The sequence below is a fragment of the Leopardus geoffroyi genome, chromosome B4, assembly GCF_018350155.1.
Source record: "Leopardus geoffroyi isolate Oge1 chromosome B4, O.geoffroyi_Oge1_pat1.0, whole genome shotgun sequence".
Taxonomy (NCBI): Eukaryota; Metazoa; Chordata; class Mammalia; order Carnivora; family Felidae; genus Leopardus; species Leopardus geoffroyi.
In genome coordinates, this window is record NC_059341.1 from 18762103 (window position 1) to 18784637 (window position 22535).

The 22535-nt window shown below is 38.5% G+C and overlaps 1 protein-coding gene across 2 annotated transcripts in view; it reads left to right on the plus strand.

Moving 5' to 3' along the window:
• Window positions 1–22535, plus strand: part of PLXDC2 (plexin domain containing 2) — a 448342-nt gene that overhangs the window by 247324 nt on the left and 178483 nt on the right. For both annotated transcript variants that reach the window (XM_045463293.1, XM_045463292.1), the window contains exon 4: window positions 281–350. In XM_045463293.1, the coding sequence (XP_045319249.1) occupies window positions 281–350 (70 nt within the window). The remainder of the gene's footprint in view (window positions 1–280; window positions 351–22535) is intronic.

The window sequence follows — 22535 nt, forward strand, 5'->3', positions numbered from 1 at the left end:
ATAGCTTGAATCACAGTTGAAAGTTCCAGATTCTTTTTGTAAGCGAAGAACAGACCAATAGACCATCACAGTCAACTTTTTTCTTCTCACATACTTCGAACACTTAATTACCAGAGAAAAGAAATCCTTTATTACCACCAGGGATTCAAGGTCGAACAGTCAACTGCAATAATAGTAGTTCAAAGTAGAAACATCATTTTTTTTTTAACTGGAAGCTTTCATTTTACATTTACGATTATGTACATTATTGATTTTCTTTTCTGGTTGTTGTTCCTTGCAGAGAGTGAATCTGTCCTTCGATTTCCCATTTTATGGCCATTTCCTACGTGAAATCACTGTGGCAACTGGGGGTAAGTGTTTTTCTACCCATCCACCCTAAATAATCTACAGTTTCACTATAGTTATTTTTAATTTACTTTACGTTTCAAGAGGGACATTTATTGGGAAAACCATTGCCTTCTATCACAAAGTCACGGGTGTAAATCAAATCTAAGAAAGAGTACAGCTATTGGAAAAACTTCAGCAGAAAAAAAAAGGTGGAGTTATAATTTTCAGCTTAGATTCATCTGTTTTCTTTCTACTTTTTTTTCCTTCTTTTTCCTTCTATGTTTTAATTCATCTTTGGTAATAGGGTAAGACTGCATAAATGGGAATAGACCTAGAAAAGAAAAAGGTGTTTAAGGAACCTGCTGCGGTATTTTTCTTTCTTTTAATGTATGTAATTGATTAATATAAATATGTATACACACATCCTCATTATATTACCTTTAATTATTTGCCCCTCCCCCACTCTTTAATACCACCTATGTTGACTGGCAACTAATTTGAATTTTAAAAGTAAACACTGAGATTCAGTTGGGATTCTTCTGGTTTTATTTTTCTGCGCAACCTTTGGAGATTAGTATAGAGATTAGCAATACTCTAGAAAGGCAATTATCGTTTTTTTAGTATATCCCAGAAGTCAGAAAAATTTAATCCTTGAGTGCTACTAGCAGAGATAAGCAAAAGGCCAGAGAATATCCCTGTGTTCTGAGGGAAAAACATAAACATGGAAGCGTAAGTCAAGAAATAAGTTAAAAGAAAACCAGAGGTGGAATGGAGTCTACATACAGAGCACCCATGTCTAATGCACCTTGGACAGGAGTCCCTTTCCTTCACCAGGTTTCATTATTGATCTTCTGAATGGTAAGGAAGTCATGTGGATCACTCATGCCACATTTTAATATAAAATTTAGAAGATACATAGGATTCAGAATAAGACTTATAATCAGAAATATCAACAAACAAACAAAAGTTTTTGAGCACCTACTCTGAACAATGGGAAATAAAACTATGTCTGCCTTGGGATTATATAGCCTAGGGGACTATTAGAGTGAAGCAGAATGTGGGGGTTCCTTAGAAAATACATATGATGAAATATGGGTTTCCAGGGATGACAAAGCTGAGCCATCCGTGAAAGTCCAGTAAGACTTTATAGAAAGATTGCTGTTTATGATATTTCTTAAATGATGTCTCAGTTTCTGTGGTTATGTAGGGAAGGAAGGGTAGGTCCCATGGAAGAACATCTTGAGTAAATACACAGAAGAAGAAATGGGTAAGGTGTATGTAGGATAGCAAATAATTGAGTTTGAGAGAAGCTGGGAGTAGATTTACAAAAAAAAATGTGGCATATTAAGAAGACAAAGGTAGATTGGGACAATTTTATATATTGCCTCAAGAGTCTATGTGAGTCATTAGTCCTTAATTAGTAAGTAATAAGCTCTAAGAAGCTGAACCCAGACATTTGTATAATGTCTTCAAGTGTAAAAAGACTGGGGTTACTACATATAATTGGAAGAATATTGCAATAGTTTGTGTGGCACATATTGAGAGCTTTGGCAAGTCTGTGGCTTTTTCACATCAAGGGAAAGAAATGATGCCGTCAGCAGAAATCACAAACTCAAGCAGAAGAGCTGGTTTTAGGGAACGCCAATGGCTTCAGTTCTGACACTATTAAATTTTGTGTAAAGAAAGGACTAAATATAAGCAAAATTCACACAAGGACCATGTCTTGTTGAGCTTGCCATGCATTTCTGTGCTAGTATGATGCATGGCACTTAATAGACATTTAATTAATGTGTTGAAGGATTGAGAGAAAAGGAAAAAGGTAAAAATGAAAGATGGCCCCTGACACTATGAATTACATCATGCTTCCTAGCATCTTTGAAGTATGATATGAACACGGCTATTTTATAAGCTGGACATTAAGCACATTTTCTAACATCTGAATTTTAAAAAGTGTTCCACTGAATTTTAAAAAGTGAATTATTAACCACGTTTGTTCAAAATCTGTACACACGGTGGTAAAAATACGGACCCCTTTGATTTTCAGCGTCTCAAATTGTTTTATCTTTAAAAGTCATGTCGGTGATTCAGCCAATATGAACTAAGATTTCCCTTAGCTGAGTTGGTAGGAAAAAAACCCAAACAAATAGCTATATCATCTTTACTGCTTCAAAGTACGAATTTCCTTTGAAAAGATCCTCAAGATAAGTGAAAAATCTGGTATATTAAATGATCTCCATCTTCTTTGAAGAAAGCACTAATGTAAAGAAACATTTTTTTCTCTCTACTTAAAACATGCTAGCATCGAACTTGCACATATAAATCTACACCCTGTTTAAAGAGGCATAACTGAGATAATTTACACACTCACCTGGGTTTCTTCAAAACAAAACAAGAATCTCCTGTGAAAGTTTTTGACTAAATAAAAAGCTTGTTTGTGCATTTATTGTTTATTTATTCAGTCAGTATTGATTGAATCCCTACTGTGTGAAAGGCACAGGATGTGATATTTCACTGTATCCAGAGAAGGGTAAAATATGGATCCTGCTCAGGATCTTAGAATCTAAGAAGAGGAAGGACCTGGGGGGGGGGGGGGGGCCTGGGTGGCTCAGTCGGTTGAGCACCGACTTGGCTCAGGTCATGATTTCATAGTTTGTGAGCTCAAGCCCCGCATCGGGCTCTGTGCTGACAGCTCAGAGCCTGGAGCCTGTTTCAGATTCTGTGTCTCTCTCTCTCTCTCTGCTCCTCCCCTGCTCGTGCTCTGTCTCTCTGTCTCTTTCTCTCAAAAATAAATAAACATTAAAAAAATTTCTTTTAAGAAGAGGAAGGAGTATATAACTAAGCGTCAGAGGACGCTGACTCTAAATACTGGAGGGGCAGAAGGTTGCTCCCAGGCCATTCCCGTTGGGCCAGTCAAGAACGGGTTTGTCACACTGGCCTGGAGGGAAGGTAGAATTTTAGTAGGCAGAGAGGCAGGTTGAAAAAAACATGGGGAGGGAAGGGGCATTCCAGACAAAGGGATGCTGAACTAAGGGACAGTGCTGAACCTGTAGCCAATATATCTGGAGGACTGTCACGTACATCTGTTTATCCCGATTGGAGGGTTGGAGTTAAAGTCTAGCAAGGGGAGATGAGAAGAGTGATATGAAATACCTTGAATATTATCGATTTGATGATATCCAGCAAGTATCAGGGTTTTCTGAGTAGAGAACAGATCTGGTCTGTGCTGGCCGTGGAGAGCAGGGTAAGGCGAGGGCGGCCAAGGCAAAGAAAGCAATTAGCAGCAGGGCTTTTGGTATTTCTGCATGGATCGTGGCGCCTAAACCAGGGTGTGTGCAGTGAAGAAGGAGAGACAGAGTCAGTGCAAGACACATCGCTGAGCTCTTTAATCACTGTGGTTGCAAAGGTTTCCAGGCCACAGGATCCATTAGGATGTGGCAAGTAAAACTAAGAACCTCTTAATGGGGGACTTCAGAACCACAGACTTTTGATGGGTCCCGTCTGTGATTGACTAGGTGTGATAGGCAGGTGGACCCTCCTGACAAATGCTCGTCACATTAGAAATCTTGAAAAGTTATTACCCATGAATGGTTTGCGAGAAAAATTGAAACCACGGGTGAGGTTAAATCCAGTTGACTGCAGATCATTCTAAATAGACCCGGGACTGGGATTTTTTAAAGAGGGACGCATAGGTGTCTGTGAAACAGAAATGAATATTCTATCGACTGTCAGTTCTCCTCAACTGTATCTACAGATGTCTCTTGAACCTGTTTTTACATTGGATTTGGGAAAAAGAAAGTGAAATGTTAAAGTGGATATTTTAAAGTACAATCTCCTTCATTCCTACTACGCTGTTTTCCCCCTTCCCATGCCTCCTTAAAATCCAACCCCCACCCCTCTTCTCTCTCGCTGTTCACATAGACACAAATTTCTTTACGACCGAAATGAGCTTAAAGATGTCTTGTGTCATTGCTAAGATCAACACCATTTCAAAACAGAAAATGGTTTAACAATACAGACATATATATAATTTATTGTGACCCGTCTTTGTATTTAAATATACATATTTCATTGTGAATAAACTTAAGTTTCAAGCAAAAATGTAAACAAAAACTTAAGCTTTGACCATTCATTTATAAATTATAAAAATGAATCTTTGTTTATTAAGCATTTTAATTTTCAAAAGCTTCAGTCATCCATACAAATAACGCACAAAGTGAATTAGAAACACCATCTTATTTTCTGGTTCACTGGTAACAGAATCTGAAAGCATTCATTTATCTTTCTATTTCAAAAATACTTCAGAATATAAATATTTCAGGCATTAAAAAACTAGTGCTCTGTGCATCTCATAAAAATATTTCCATTAATGGCGCCACTAAGCTGTGCTGTTGGCATATCACACTGCCTTCATTTTCTCTCTAATACTCTAATTGGTTATATTTTATTATTAGGCTGCTAAGGTGATATTTTAAGTGTTTCAGAAAGCAGATCTAAGTATGGCGATTTGATTTTTAATTCCTGTGACCACCACTATAATGACATTTTTTTCATGAGCCCATCATGGGAACCCAAAACTATGATGAGAGAAAAGACAGGGGTGGGTAAGAGGTGCTTTAAGAGGAAAGAGAAGGGTTGACAATATCCAGACAATTCGGGCCCCAGAATTTAAGTATGTAGACAGATGCCGGTTCATAATTAAAATTGTGTGTGGAATTGCCGACAGTTGCACATGAGATCAGGAACCAAAGATGATGTAAATTTAAAAGATAATGATGAATATGTATTACTTACCTTGATTGAATGAAGGATTTGGCCTCCCTTTCCTTCTACATGAATTTCTAATTGGAGGTTCAATTAAAAAAAATGTTTAGAATTTTTTCTCAGGGTACGAAACAGTTGTATTCACACATCTTTCTTTTTCCAGTTTTTTGGATATTAACTGACATGCAGCACTGTTTAAGTGGAAGGTGTTGAATTTTAGATCTATTTTATTTCATTTGCCGTATGGTAACTAATAAGATATAAAATTTTCGTTATGTAATCAGTGTTTAATATACGAAAAATCAGTGCATGGCAGTAAAAAAGTCAAAAGGCAAAAGTAAAATATATATCTTCCTTCGTTCCCTGCCTCCTACTCCACCTGTTCCCTTCCCACAAAAAAAACTGCTCAAATTTAGACTAATTTCTTAAATTTGGTCTATAATCATTTGGGTGGGTTTTTTAAGTACCCAATAAAAGAGGTTTAACATGAAAATGTAGTGCAAATTGTTTTGATTAGGTTTTCCGGAAGTATATTAGCAAATCTTCCAGCTTCTTTTTTGTTCTCACTTTCAAATAGTAATATTTTAATTGCAGTCCCAAGTAATATTTCATGCGTTTTAGAGGGACTTGATTAATAACACTTATAAAAGCTTTTTTAAGACTGGAAGAGAGTTAGTTATTACTCATGATGATCGATTTATAAATACCAACCCCATCGTCTTTCAAATATATAACCTCAGAGGACAGAACAGAATGCATCTATTAACTTTCTGAATCTAGCAAAAAAGTCAATGTGGAGTTATTTGCCTTTTAGTATTATTATTACTATTGTTATTATTATTAAGAGAAAGCAGAAGTTATGGGTTTCTGGAGATGTGATGCATGGAGGGAAAGTACTGAAAGGATGGATGCTGGACAAAAGTAAATCCATCCCATATGATTCATTAATTTAAAGTAACAAACAAGGGCTCAAGGGATTCTGAACAGAAAGATAAGTTTCGTGATGTCTGCTTTGCTGTATCTAAATGATTTTCTGTGAAATACCTCAGAAAACCTGAGCGAGCTCATCTCAGCAGCCCTCCTAGATGATTAACTCTTCCCCAGACTGTCTAGTGTCCAAACGTAGATTCAGCAGATTCACCAACATTACATTTCTTTTCCCTGTGGCTTGATGAATTGCATGCTCTGAAGCTGTTCTGTTTCTCCTATGCATCAACACGTCACACGTCATTAGCACTGGCTTCTTGGGACTGAGGGTAAGTGTGGTTGGAGATTAGAGCCTTAGGAGATCCGGAGAGAGACCACCCAGGAGATAGACTTGAGTCAATAGGAATGAGTAAGAGAAATACGAGAGGCAGAAATATGGGTAGAACAAAGGAAGAAAATTATAGAAAAACAAAAAGGAGAGGACCACCGATGCGTGATGCTGAAGTCATGATTGCAGACAGGAATCTGGAAGATTGATCAGCCAGGATGAAAGTGTGGGTGAAAAGCACATTCTCCAGGTTTAACGCCTTCTTTTGCCATAACAGTCACAGAGGAGTCCACACATCACTAGTGCTTAGACATTCACTTAGGAACATTTGCCTCTGGAAAAAAGCATCATGTATCCTCTCGGGGATCCAGACTTTATTTGAAACATTGGCAACAAATATTTTGCTTGCATCCTGTCCTAGTCACTGCATCAATAATTCAGAAAAATAACAATATTGCACAGATGCTCAAATATATCACCCAGTTGAAAACAAACGGAGTCTAGGTAACTAATTAATAAAGTCGCAGTATACAGCAGCTGCTCCATTGTCCAATCCTGGTAAGGAAGGGGAAAAAATAATGAGCAATGTGGGACTAACTTTGGACTCCAGCCATTTCAGGAATAAATTCAAAAGAGCTCCCTTAATTCCTCCTGAAGCCAGCAATTGCAATTCAGTTTTTTTGGAGAAACAGTCTGGCATCTAGGTTAAGATAAATGTATTTGAACCAGAATGTATAGGTTCATAAGTCAAACTAGTGATAGCTGTTGTGATCTTTAGCAAATTCCTTTTTCTCTCTTGCCTCAGTTTTCCAGTCTGTAAAATAGCATAATAAAAGTACCCAGTTCAGAAATAATTTTGTTCAAGATTAACTAATAATACGTTATCAATACCTATTTCATAGAAAATGCTACAGTAATAGCATATACCATTATTATTATGCCATTATTATTATTGCTATGCCTTTTTATATGTAACTTTTCTCTTTTATCCTTTACAAAATACCTCCTCTGTAAAGCTGTGCTTGCTTGTTAAAGTAGTTTGTTGTTTTCCTTGATGACATTATCCATAGCTCAGGGTATTCAGGAACCTAACTTGTCATTATCTCTAACAGCTCCTTTGAAAGGTTGGCTCATCCATTCATGAGTGGGAGGTATAATAGGATCTTGATGACTTGGGATGTACTCTTTATCAGCGTAGGTATATCTGTCATCTCTAACTGCAGTACAGAATCTCCTCTAAAGACACTCTGTGACTCTGAGTGTCTGAAAGTCTCACAAAATGTAGCCATTTTGTAAGGCAAGGTAGAAGAATCTTGAAATGTTCTTCCAATTGTGGTATCATAGGCAGTAACTCGATAACAGGTGTTATTACAATCAGCAGGCCACATGCTTTTTAATCTACCCTTTGTATAACAAGAATGTTAAGGACAGATCATCAAAGCACAAAGTTAGCTATGGGTAACTGATGGTTTTGCTAATTGCTAATATTGCAACTTGCAAATGTATTGAAGACCCACCCACAAATGCAAAATTAAATATTTGTTTAAATTTATGTGTGATGTGTTGCCTTTGAGTTAGGAAACAGATTCCTTTATGTGTGCCTGTTCTTTCAATGCCAATCTTTATTTTTTTAGGATCTTTCCTTATTTTTTAATACTTTACAGAAAAACAGTAGATATAATGTGAAAACAGCTCAGAACTTTGTTCTCACTTCAACTGATACAGCTGTAAGGCTGAAACATAGTATTAAAAATAATAATTCTAAATGTTTTGTTGGCTATTTCTGATGGGGTTATGGTGAGTTAAGATTACATTGTTGGTCTGACTAGCTGAAGGGCTACAGAGACATTTTCATTTAATCTGCTTGGATTATTGTTCAAATGAGAGGTTTCTGCTGAAAGCAAAGAAGATTAAAAAAAACACCTTTTAATTGGTTTATTATCAATTTTAACAGCTACTTTAAAAAGCAAGCATCATTTTAGTTAATAACTTGCAGGGAAAAATCCATAGCACTTTTAGATTATTCTAGAAAAAATAGAAAATTAGGAGAAATTGGAACAACTAGATTTTGCAAAAAAAAGAAACATTACATAAATGTTAAAGAGTAAAAACCCTTTAATTTTTTTAATTGTGGTAAAATAGACACAGCATAAGATTTACCATTTATGGGTTTACTATTTATGAATTTTTGTCATTGGGCTCAGCTCTGACATTTTGTTTTTCTCCTGGTTCTTTTTTTTTTCTTTGTTTAAAATGGTAATTCTTTAAGTAACTTATCAATTTTCCTCCAAAATGCATTCAAGGGGGCACCTGGGTGGCTTAGTCGGTTAAGTGTCCAGATCTTGGTTTCAGCTCAGATCATGATCTCATGGTTTTCTGAGTTCAAGTCCTGTGTCGGGCTCTGTGCTACCAGCCTGCTTGGGATTCTCTGTCTCCCTCTCTGTGCCCCTTTCCACTCGTGCTGTCTCTGTTTCTCTCAAAATAAATAAATAAATTTTTAAAAAATGCATTCAAAGCACAGCTACCCCCCAAAGCTTTACACCAGTGCACTCTCATACACAGTATTTACTCTTCTCACTTTTGACCTTTCTGGTTCTCAATAATTAGAGATTATCTTGGAGAAGTTTTTAAAGCTATTTCTTTAGCATTAGATAAAATTGAATAAAACCAATTATATAATAAAACTGATTATATAATCCTAACCACTATTCAGTTTAAAAAAATAAGACATTATGTAACTAAAATTTAAAGTGACAAGATTGTGTGTTAACATGGAAAGAACACTTAATGATAATCAAGATATAAAATTTTAATTACATACAATAGTATTTATTTTAAAACACCATGTGGGGGCGCCTGGGTGGCGCAGTCGGTTAAGCGTCCGACTTCAGCCAGGTCACGATCTCGCGGTCCGTGAGTTCGAGCCCCGCGTCGGGCTCTGGGCTGATGGCTCAGAGCCTGGAGCCTGTTTCCGATTCTCTGTCTCCCTCTCTCTCTGCCCCTCCCCCGTTCATGCTCTGTCTCTCTCTGTCCCCAAAAAAATAAATAAACGTTGAAAAAAAAAATTAAAAAAAAAAAAAAAAACACCATGTGAATAAATCAGAAGGGAAAGTAATGCTGGTTGTTCTGTAATGGTGGCAGTAAGAGTGGCTATTTTCCTGTTTCCTAGTTTCCAAGTGTTAAATTGAAAATTAAACTATAAAATTAAATTATTTCAATTCTTATATTTATTTTTGTAAAAAGTGCCTAGGAGGGAGCACCTGGGTGGCTCAGTCGGTTAAGTGGCCGACTCTTGATTTCAGCTCAGTACACGATCTCACAGTTTATGAGTTCGAGCCCTGCTCGCAGCCTGGAGCCTGCATGGGATTCTCTCTCTCCCTATCTCTACCCCTCCCGCTCTCTCTCTCTTTCAAAATAACTACATAAACTTTAAAAAAAAGTACGTAGGAGTCTGATTTCTTTTCAATGTAAATGGCTACCAATTTAACACTATTTTTTTTTATTTCTCCCACTGATATACAATGCTACTTACACACTAAACTCTATTACTTTCCATAGGATTTGAAATATATTATGCAGATTAAACTGATTTATTCTATCAGAAATATAAAATACACTAGAAGAAAACTGGAAAGAATTACTTTGTAATTCTGAAATTGGGAGCACTTTACTAAGAATAATACAAAACCCAGAAACCATAAAATAAAATAGTAATACAAACTACATATGTTAAAATTTGCATATATTAAAAACTCATGGCATTTAAACATCAACAATTAAGAAAAAGGAAATAACAACCTAGGAAAATATTTGCAACACACCTGACATTCGATGGGTATTTTCCTTAATATATAAAGACGTAGTGTAAGGAAAAGATAAATATGGAAACTAAGCAATGAGCAAGTGACAAAGGCAGTTTATTAAAAAGGAATTATAGGAACTTCTGATTTCAGCTCCCCATTATAAAGATCTTAGAAGTTGTTATTCCTAATCTAACAACAAGAAAAAGCTACACAGGCTGCAAATCAATAACTTTCATTGGACCCATCAGAGAGCTGAGATTACAGGACAAATCACCATCCCCATCTGGAAAGATAAGTGTATCCAGGGATTATAGTGGGTATCTGATTACCTAGAGCAGAAGCCACTGGCACCACAAATTGGTAATAACACCTAAATGGTAATTTCCAGAGTTGAAGTGTGGATTAGCCTAAGAGTAAGAAATTCTTAGAGTCTGCAGTGTTAGGGGCGCAATTAAGCTTCTATGGGCTTGACCTCTAGGAGCCCTATCTGGTTCTGAGAGTGAAAATCTGAAAAGTGTCCCCTCATGGCCCTTTTGGGAGAGAGGAAGAGGAATCATAGTAAAATACATACAGAACTTTCTCCAAAACAAAGGCCTAATCTTCAGGGGAAGATTGTTTTGCTAGGGCCTTAGCCTAGCTAGAGGACACTTATTTTTCCCACTAGGGCTGCCTGGAACCTTCCTGCCTCACATAAGGGAAAATAAAAATACATGGTCAACATGAGTCAGGGTTTCCAGGAAATAGACTGGGAATGCTACAGCCTACAGCAGGAGGCAGGAGAAAATGATTCCACTAGAAACACGCTTTGAAGGTCACAGCCCAAAGACATAAGCCCATTAAAAACTGAGAAACTTCAAAAATGGAAACATGAAGGGGCATCTGGTGGCTCAGTAGGTTAAGCACCCAACTTAGGCTCAGGTCCTGATGTCTCAGTCCATGGGTTTAAACCCCATGTTGGGCTCTGTGCTGACAGCTCAGAGCTATCATCCTCTTTGGATTCTGTGTCTCCCTCTCTCACTGCTCCACCCCCCTCCCCCATGTGCTATCTCTCCAAAGTGAATAAACGTTAAAACAATTGTTATTAAAAAAACAAAATGGAAATATGAAGAAAAAAAAGAATGGGAAAAAAAAATCAAACATCCAAGAACTGTGGGACAATAATAAAAGACGGAACATATACGTCATTGTAATCTCAAAGGAGAAGAAAGAACATAAAAGAAGAAATATTTAAAGTAAAAATGGCAAACAACTTCCCAAAATCGATGACAGTCATCAAACCAGGAACTCTGCAAACACCATCCAGGAAAACAAACAAATAAAATAACATACCTAGGCATATAATTTTAAACTGAAAAATAAATAAATAAATAAATAGGAAAATCTTGAAAGAAGCCAGAGAAAAACCACACCCTACTTCAGAATACCCAATCAGTACCCCTCAAAACTGACGTGGTCATCAAGATCAAAGGAAAGTCTGAGAAACTGTCACAGTCAAAGGAGCCTAAGGAGACATGACAACAAAATGTAACATGATGTCCTAGATGGGAATCTGGAACAGAAAAAGGACACGATGTAAACACTAAGTAAATCTGAGTATGTTTACTTAATAATTTTGGTGGTTAAGCACGTATCATGGTTTCATTGATTTTGGACAAAGATACCATATGAATAGATGATAATGATATGGGGAATAGGGTGTCCAGTTTATTTATGGACTGTGCATTACCTTTACAACTTTTCTCTAAATCTACACCTATCTTCAAGTAAAAAGTTTAGGGGCGCCTTGGTGGCTCAGTCGGTCAAGCGTCTGGCTTTTGATTTCAACTCAGGTCAAGATCTCCCAGTCATGGGATTCAGCCCTGTGTCAGGCTCCATGCTGAGCGTGAAGCCTGCTTGGGATTCTTTCTCTCCCTCTGCCCCTCTCCCCTTCTCATGCTCTTTTTCTCTCTCTCTAAAATAAAAAGAAAATAAATTAAGTTAAATTTAATTAAAATTTCATTTTTAAAAAAGGAAATGCACGTGGCTGTTAAACATGGAACAGCATGTAATCTCACTCCCAATAAGAGAGATGCAAATTAAAACTATGATAATATATTATAATTTCCACTCCTGTGGATTGAAGAGATTTTAAAAGAGCAAGTTAGATAAATCAGAAACACTTTTTAGGGTATGGAGAAAAAGATACCCTCAAGTGTTGCTGGTGTTATTATCTATTGAAATATAAAATGTATACCTGACATTGTCATTTTCTATTTCTAAAAATGTATCCTGTAGGCGCACTCCCACATGTGTGAACTAATGTATAAGGATATCTATTGCTAATGATTGGAAACAACCTAAATATCCATCCGTAAAGATGTTCAGGTTAGGGACAGGTAATCTAAATGATTATGTGCCCACAGAATGGAATATCATGGAGTCTTTCAATAGAGTGAGTTATTCTCTGCGACTTAGTGAAAAAAGCAAGGTGAAGAACAGTGTCACACGATATATATACGTGTATGCATGCATACATTTACAGGTATGTATTTATGCACACATAAACTACCTCTGAAATGATTTGGAAGAACATATATATGCTTTCAAGTGCATAGAAAAATCTGGAAGGATATACAAAAAACTGTTAATAGTATTGATTCTTAGAAGAATTGGTGAGGAATGTCTGGGTGGCTGTTGGTTGAGCATCCGACTCTTGATTTCAGCTGAGGTCATGATCCAGGGGTCATGGGATTAAACCCTATATCAAGTTCACACTGAGCGTGGAGCCTGCTTGAGATATTCTCTCTCTCTCTCTCTCTCTCTCTCTCTCTCCCCCCCCACCTCCTGCCCCTCTCCCCAGGTGGCACACTCTTTCTCTCTCTCAAAATAAATAAGTAAATTTAAAAAAAAATATTTGTTTAAATTGTTTGTTGAAGGATTTAGTAATGCCATCCTAAAAACAGAAACTGCAACTCTAGATTAATATCTAAAATTCCTGAGAATAAACCTGAGTTAATATCAAGTTGCTGAATGTGGCAGTGAAAGAGGGGCAGAAAAGGATATTAGTGATTTTTGGTTTAAATGCTACAGTAATATTAAGAATAGTAGATATCCCGGTCTAATTAATCAACACATTTGTATGTTATTGGCAGCTATCTAGTTAATAATGTAATAATTAGAAGCTGGAAACAAATTCTTGGGTATTTCCAAGGAGAACTAGGAAAATGTAAGTGGTTTGCACCTGTTGTCATAAGCCTTGCAGATTTGGCAGCAAGAAATTCTGGGGTTTTGAGAGCAGACCAGTGAGAGAGGGTAAGTGAATTAGAAATGAGTAAGGCCAGAACCAGTGGCGTTCCTCGCTGTGTGGCCCGGGACACTTTTATATCGGGATGTTCTTATGGACCAAACATCTGTGTCTCCCAAAATTTATATGTTGAAGCTCTAACCCCTAGAGTGGTTATATGTGGAGGTGGGTCTCTAAGGAAGTAATTAAGATTAAATGTGGTCATAAAGGAGGGCCCTGGTCCAATGGGATTAGTGCCCTTATAAGAAAAGTTACCGGAGAGCTCATTTTCTCCCTGGGCACATTCAGAGGAAAGACCATGTGAGGACTTACTGGGAAGGTGGCTGTCTGCAAGCCAGGAAAAAAAGCCCTCAATAGAAACCAAACCCTGCTGGAACCTTGATCTTGGACGTTCCAGCCTCCAGAACTATGAGAAAATTAATTTCTGTTGTATAAGCCACCCAGTCTATGGTATTTTTTTTTATGTCAGCTTGAGCCAACTCATACAGATGTCCAAAGGGCTTAGTGACTTTGGGCTTCAAACTCGGCAGGAGTCAACTCCAGAAATACAAATTTTCTGGAACAATGTGATACTTACGTTCTTGGCAATGTCCTAATTCTAAGTAACCTGTCTGTTAGCCAAACTATAAGAAGCAGGAGCCAGCCTCTGGGAAGCAGAAGCTTGGCTGGGTTACAGGATTGGCTACATCAGGGTGGTAGAATGAGAAGGGCCAGCAATATGTTCTTGAAGCCAAAGCAAAGAGGCATTCTCATTAACTGAAACATTGTGGAAGGTGGGTAGGTGGCTGCTTCTCAGTGAAGGCATAGTGTCAGGGACTAGTGCAGGCCAGAAGGGATGAATTCCAGACCACAAGATTTCTCAAAAAGGACAGGCATACGTGACAACAGACAGCTGTTGGCTGCCTTCAGTAGATACACTATTGCAGAGAAGGAAGGACCAGCCTCGTGGAACAAATGGCAAATACCTCAATCTAGTATGCGGTCAAGAATGTGTAGAAGGAGGGATTTCAAGACCAGCTCTGGAAGGTGCTGAGGAAGGCAGTGGTGCAAGTGAGGAATTACATTAGTTCTGGGTCTGCGAAAGTATCTCTGTTGAGAAATAGGTGACATTTTAAATATTGTCCAAGTGGCTTCCTTATTTCAGGGTATTCCTGGGCCAAGAAAGAGCTTGTCTGTTCTATGTAGGCACAGAATATTTAAACGATTTGCCTTTTCTATGCACGTCCAGATGGCACACCTTTCCGGTCAAAGGCAAAAGCGTGCCTTTCTTCTTCCTCAAGAGGTGATGGGCTGTCCGTACAATGGCTGATCCCGCAGCATTTCTCATGCAGTTTGCCACCATGAGTACCAGGCTCTCTCGCCTGTTGGAGGAGGGAGGGAAGCCGTTACTCAATTCTGTTTAAAAAAAAAAAAAAGTCTTATTTTCATGAACTAAACTGGAATGGTGTTTTCAACATTTCATGCCTGACCGGTGGGTGCCACTGAACTGGTAAAATGTTGGAATGAGTAGCAGACTGCCTCAGAATTACCTGGAGTGTTTCTTATACACGTGGATATCTGGTCCCTGCGTCAGACCTGGGTACATGGGCCGATGGAGAATTTCCATGTAGGAGGGGCGAAGCGTCAACCACCTGCTTAGAAGATGAGGGCACGGGAGGGATGAGCCTAGTTAAGGGTCTTTAAGCTGAGATTGCAAGTATGCACACCATTTTTGCATTTCAATGTTCACACTGCTTCATTCTAATAAAAATAGCAGCATTTTCAAACATTTCACATTTCAAAATGCATGTAAGATTTTTATTTTAATTTTTTGAGGTTTATTTGTTTATTTCGAGAGACAGACAGTACAGCGGGGGGTCAGAGAGAGAGAGAGAGAGAGAGAGGAAGAGGGAGAGAATCCCAAGCAGGCTCCCCACTGTCAGCACAGAGCCCAAAGCAGGGCTCAAACCCACGAAATTGTGAGATCGTGACCTGAGCTGAAACTAACAGTCAAACGTTTAGCCAACTGAGCCACCCAGGCACCCCTAAGATTTGTATTTTAATTAATTATCATTTTACAGGTTAGACAAGGCAAAGCTGATGTGGATGCTGGGGACTAAAAGCCCCATCCCCAGCCACTGCTAGGCACCCACATTTCCTACTAGATTAGGCTTTGTGTCAGCAGGACCCAGGAATCTGAGTTTCATCAACTCCCAAGTGATTCTCATATTTATTATGCCTGCTAAGGGGACGATACACATTTTAAGAAACACACTGCCTTTATGTAACATCTGGTCTGTGGAGACTCTATAGTAAAAATGAACTTGCAAAGATCTTTCTATTTGCACCATGGAGAAAGCAATTAGAGGTTTTAGGCATAAATTCAACTACAGCTGCCTATAAACCATAAGAGGAAAAAAAAGTCACTACTCATCCCTAGGTAGCGGCTCTAATTATTTTCTTGTAATAGTTTGACAGGTCAAGATTTAGACTACTGAGCACAGTGTTGCCTTTACAAAGCCCAATGTCACCTCTGTTTTGTGTCTGTCTTCTAGAGTTTTTCACTGGGGACATGTACTTTTTCTCCCTTTTCTTGTGGTCTGGCAGTATGTAGAGATAGCGCCTGATGTCTTTCATTAACTATTCTCCAAATCTGTGCTCTAAACTATAATGTGATTTATCCCCCCTACACATTCTTTTTTTTTTTTTTTTAACGTTGTTTTCTTTTGGAAAGAAGGGATTTCTGCATAGTCTCATCAGGATTTTCCCAATGCAAAACAAAGCACAGGTTGCGGTCTCCCCTCAGCAGGGTGCAAATGCAAAATTTTGGATAGCCACTTCAAATTAACATTATAGTCAGATGCTATGTGGATTAGATCTCAAAAAGGGCATAGCAGAGAAGACTTTATTTTTTCCCTTTCTCAAGATAGGATTCCATGAGACCCTCCCTATCTGTTACCACCACCTCATTCAAATAAGTCATTCTGAAAGTGAACAACATTTGTAGGAGTTCCTTGAAAAAGCGAGCCTACAGCACACCAGAGCTATAGGCAGAGAAGGCGTATAAATGCCAGTCTGAATAACCACTGTGCCACTTTCACTTGGCTTATATTAAAAGCAATGGCTTTTCTAAGATTGAAGTGTTCTGTACGAGAGCCTTTTGTACCCTAAATGCAAGGCAAAGGACATATTAAAAAAAAACAGTTCTTCTAAATTTTAAAGGACTGGGAATAAATCATAATGAAGAAGGAACTTTGTGAGTCCCAGTGGTGAAAAGGCAGAAATAAGAAAGAAAAGATATCAAAAAATATCATTATCGGGGTCTGGATTTTATGACAAATCGATCTATTTTGGGTTGTTAGTTCATATGTGCATGGCTTATCCTTTCTGATGGGAGTCAAAGCTGCTTCCTTTTGACCCACCCTATAGGGGCCAGCATGAACCCCAGCATTTTATCTGGGAACCACTTATTAGATTTGTAGACCCCACCCTCAAGCCCCATGCTTCGACTTGAGGAAGATGTCTTCCTATGTGCTGCTCGGCTTGAAGATATTGAGAATCTACCTATAAGTCATTGTTTAAGATAATTTATTAACAGTAAACACAACATGAAAATGTTCGGTTTGCTGAATCATTTTTAAAATTTTCGCCAAGGTGTCCATTTCCATGTAGTAAAGTACAATCCGTTATCTTCATTCCACTTGCCTTAGCCAGAGGGTGGCTTCAACCCATAAAAACTGATGTTGTCCAGTGGAATGGTGGTTTGTTGAGCTACACGTGTGAAACCCTGAATGATCATGCAGTCACCGGGACTTTCTAACCTCAAGTGATTTTTCTTCCCCAGTGCATACCGTTTAAGTATCTTGACCTTGATATTTGGCAGTTGGACACCCTATGCCTGATAAAGAGCCACTCAGTAGCAATGAGAAAGTAGTATCTTAACCTAATGAAGTAGATAATTTAAAACTCAGAGAAGTATATTTGCAGTTTGCTTTAAAAAAATAAGTAGTGGACATCTAGAAGCAGCATTTTTGTTATTGGATCATGTGTTTTATTTCATTAATATCCTTTTGTTAATGATTTCTTTACTACCTCTGACATAACTCTTGCTTATGGCATTTGATTACACCACCCTTCCTGTGCCTTAACTCGAATGCTAATGAATTGCATTTTAGCCTGTATAAAATGAAAGAAATGGAATATATAAATCCCCATAGTATAGGCTCTGTAAATCATTATTCCTTTTTTTTTTTAATTTTCAAAAAATGATCTAAACAGCAATGGGTCAAAGAGTGAAAATTTGAATACTTCATAGCACCGAGGACCTAGGCGGTCTGGAAGTGTTTCAAATCTACTTTAACTCTGTTTCTGACAAGTGGTCCCTAAGTGTAGATTAAAGATTTCTCCTAATGCTGCACTTTCTGAGCCAATGCTTACTTTATATAGCTGCAGTGAAGGAGCTAAATGTTTCCAATACGTATTAAATTCATTTTCAGTGAAAAATCCCAAGGCAAATGAGAATTTATAGCCTTGTGTTTAAGAAGAAAGTGAAATTATGAGTGAGGGAGATCTTTTTCTGGGTTGAAAAGAATTACTGAGGTTCAACATTTCAGTGAACCTGTTGTCAGTACTAGCTGTTTTTTCTACTTCTCCTGCCCGCAGTTCCCTTCTTATGGCAAGGAACCATGCTGGACGTGATTGGTAAAGCAGACTAAAATGGGTGATCTCTGTCTCCAGGAGAGCTGGAGGTATACCATATACCTGTATAGGAATATTATGGTATGCCTATAGTGGACCATTCATATTTCCCACATGGTAGACGTCAGAATTTGTTCATTAATGGTGCAACGTCTATAGAGTAATATGGCCTCGGTTCCAGTCCTGCCTCTGCAAGGGATTCTCTGTCCCCCACTCCTCTGCCTCTCTCTCTCTTTCTTTTTTTCTCTCTCTCTCACAAAAATAAAACATTAAAAAAATTTTTAAATAGTTTTGTACCTTCCTCTCTTCGTTTTCTTATCTGTAAACTGGCTATTTCAGTAGCACCTACCATACAAATTGTTGTGAGAATTAAATATTATGATACATATAAAATGCATAGACTAGTCCTTGGCAAATACTAAACACTCGGTAAAGGTTAGCTACCGAGTGGAATTGTGAATATTCCACAATTCATCTGTTTCCCATAGAGATACAATGAAGGCCCAGGTTTCAAAAACAAACAAACAATTTCTACCAAATGTATTGTGAGTGGATTTGTGGAAGAGGTAGGATTGGATTTGAAGCTTGAAGGGAGAGGAGGGTTTGGGTGAGCTGAGATGCTGGAAAAGTGAATTGCAGGCAGAAGTAGAAAGTCAGGTACCATGTTTGTGACACGGATGGAGGGCGATGAGTGGTCCAGTGACTTGGGCAGAAGACACCTGGAGATAAGATCAAGAAGGTAGGTGAGAAATACTACATGTAAAAGTCTTTGGTGTGAGGAAGGGATAGAGTTTAACTTGTTAACCACTAAGGCGGGGTCACTGAAGATTTGGGTGAGGAAGTGGTTATGATTATTTCTTTGTTTGCATTGTGAAAGGCAGATAGAAAGCTGTGCCCCGGTCATCATTTCCACTGTCTGGTTAATATACAACGGGAGTTAAATTGAGCCAACACAGAAAACTGGAAATGAGGAGATGGAGTGAGGGGGATAGTGCATTGTCAGAACTATCACACTTAATAGTTAATTAAGAGTGAAGAGAGAGCCCAGGAGAGAATAGCAGTTAACTGGTAGAAGAAAAACAGGATAAATAGCACTCTGATGCATTTTGTGAGCATCCCACCTTTATTTTCAATGGTCTCCATCTTGACTTGGTAACGATACAAGGGCCCTGTATCCATTGTTTTCTGTTTTGTTTTCTTTTTTTTTCCAAGACCCTTTGCATTTGGGTAAGGAAGAGGGAAGTCTGAAGTTCCTTCGACTTGCACACCCTGTAAACCATGAGGTTTGTGTAGTAGTGTTGCTTTGGGCACAGCTGAGCCTTAGGGAAGTTGGCTCACCACAGATGCAGCCAACCCTTCACCACTGGGTAGACCAGCTGACCTAAGTGCTGGGTGCCCGGTGCCCACAGACATAACTGGTGGTTCTGTTCCCATTCTTATATCACTTTTTTGGAATATGGCAAGAGAATTAAATAGCAAACAGGAAAAAAAAGTCCATATATATTCTGGATATCGGGTTATTGTTTAAAGTTCTGGCATGATTTCTACAAAAATCAAGTCACAAGAGCTATTTAGCACAAGAAATAAAACAAAAGGCAAAACTGACATCATGGTTAGGTTCACCAACAAAATCTGAAATGACAACAGAGGGTTAGAAAGCCAAATTCCAAGCAAGCAGTGGCCCCGGGCAGTCATGAGCAGAATAAGTGTATCAAATGGAAGGGAAAATACAGAGGAAGATGTGTTGTGCAGTTCTCCTATTTCCATGCTGTAAACACCATCAGGTGTATGCATTTACCCTTGCTTTGCCATCTGGATACATTCTTCTCACTGGCTCACCCTCCCTTGTGCTACATCAATGTGATATTTAAACAATAATTAATGCCTTGATAGAGTTACTCATTATTAAGGTAAACACAAAGTCAGAAAGGTCCTGAAATTCTGGAGTTGTGGATTTTCTTGAATATAATACCTGTGAACATTCCAGAAACATTATCTACATGTTACACGTTGAAAACAGAATGATTTCAATGTAAATTGTCACTACTTAGCTATTTTATTGGAAACCCTAGAAAATAATTCCCTCCAAAACAGATTCTAACAGGTAAAGTTTCACCACATGTTAACATTAGTTGAAAAAGCATACCTTTAAACAATATTGGGAGTATCATGAGTCTGGTATTCCAGTTGTACAGTTTCTTTTTTTTTATTTTTATTTTTTAACGTTTATTTATATTTGAGGGGGGCGGGAGGGGCAGAGAGAGGGGAAGACACAGAACCCAAAGCAGGCTCCAGGCTCCGAGCTGTCAGCACAGAGCCCGATGTGGGGCTTGAACCCACCAACCGTGAGATCATGACCTGAGCTGAAGTCAGTCGCTCAACCGACTGAGCCACCCAGGTGTCCCCAGTTGTACAATTTCTAATATGAGGAATTTTGGGACACGTGGGTGCTCAGTCGATTAAGCTTTTGACTTCGGCTTAGGTCATGATCTCATGGTTTGTGGGTTCAAGCCCCACATCGGGCTCTGTGCTGACAGCTCGGATCCTGGAGCCTGCTTCGGATTCTGTGTCTCCCTCTCTCTCTCTGCTTCTCCCCTGCCCATGCTCTGTCTCTCTCTGTCTCTCCAAAATAAATAAACGTTAAAAAAAAATCTAATACAGAAGAATTTTTTCCGAGAATACTCAATCAAATGTCTAATGAATAAAACTTCAGACATGGTATCCTGAGGCAATAGGTAATAAATCATTCTGCTTCCCGGGATGCAGTCAGGATGAATGTATCCTTGTGAACTTCATCTTTGTCAGTTCCTCTGTGATTTAAAACATCAGTGTACAGATATGTCCAACCCAGAAGCTTCCAGGGCTTCTATGGACACACATATCCATCAGCATTCTGAGCAACTCTGTGTTGAGTCTCCACAGGAACCTTAAGGCAGTGCTGAATTCAACACCCCACACCCCATCCTCAACCCCAGAGCACCTCTCGCCCTGTGTTCCCTGCCTCTGGGAACTGAACACCACCTACTACTTTGTCCAGATATGAAATCTTGCTGTCCTTCTTAACTTCTCTCTTCTCACTAACCCTCATCACATCTAGTAATTACCAAGTCTTGGACAATTGTACTTTTTAAACTTTCTCTGGTGCAACAACTTTTCCACATATTCTCTGTCTTCACTTCTGCCCTCCCTTCCCACACTGAGGTTTCAGCCATTCTTAAATACTTCTGGGTTCCAATAACCTGGTTCCCTTATCTCAGACCATTAAATGCTTCTCCTTCTCAGGTGCTTTACCTGCCTTATCCCTGCCGGTCCTTCAGGTCTCAGCTTGATGCACTTCTTCACAGAAGCCATCACTGACCACCAAGACTGAGATCTGGGTTCCTCCACTGGTTCCTCCACTGGTTCCTCCACTGGGTCCATACCTGGTCCTTGCCTCATACTATGGAGCAGTTATTCCTCTGTCCTGCAATCGCCTGCCTTTCTCCTCCACTCCCCTCCAAGCCCCTGAGGGTATAGCTGTCAGCCCAGCACCTAGGCCAGTAACTGTCATAGTAACGACCATTAATAAGTATTTGCTGAACAAATGCATGAACTAACGTTATAGCTCCAACCGCAACCTGAGACAAATATTGACCAAGCAAAACTTAACATCTATTATATTCTAGGGAATTTAACACATGGGTAATATAATGAATGCTTTTCTATGAATAGACGTCTGTTCAGATTGTAGTTCTGTAATACACTATGGGATGCAATATATGTGATTGAGGAGCAGTGCTTTTAGCTTTAAAATTAAGCCTCAAATTGATCTTATGATAGAAATCAAAACATGTTTACTTTAAGCTCTATCCAAAAGTCAACGGTTCATAAGCGGTAACATCTCAGTGAATGGTTGAATTTTTGTCTGTTGACTTTGAAAATAAAGATTCCAATTTACTTAGATAAATATTTTTTATAAAAATTCTATAGTATTAACAGTGCTTGATGCATAGTATAGTAAGTGCTCAATAAATATTGGTTGAATGGCAATGACTAGAAAGGTATTAGAAACTTAGAAAGATGTTTAAAATGCTTATGAGGTACTCAAATTTGGAAATCGGTTTTGTATACAGTCTCACAGAAGTTGATTGTTGACAAGGAGGTCGGGAAGTGAGTGTCTCGGTTTTTTTTAAAGAAACATCTAATATCTGTGGTAGGATGAATTATGACCACCCAAATATCAGTTTCTAATTACTTAGAACCAGCAAATGTTACCTTATAAGGGAAAAAGATGTCTTTGCAGTTGTGATTAGGTTAAGGTTCTTAATAGGGAAATTATCCTGGATTTATCAGGATGGGCCCTAAATGCAATCACAAGTATCTTGTAAGAAGAAGGGAGAGGGGGATTTCATAGACAGAAGAAGCTGGCAATATGACTACAGAGGCAGAG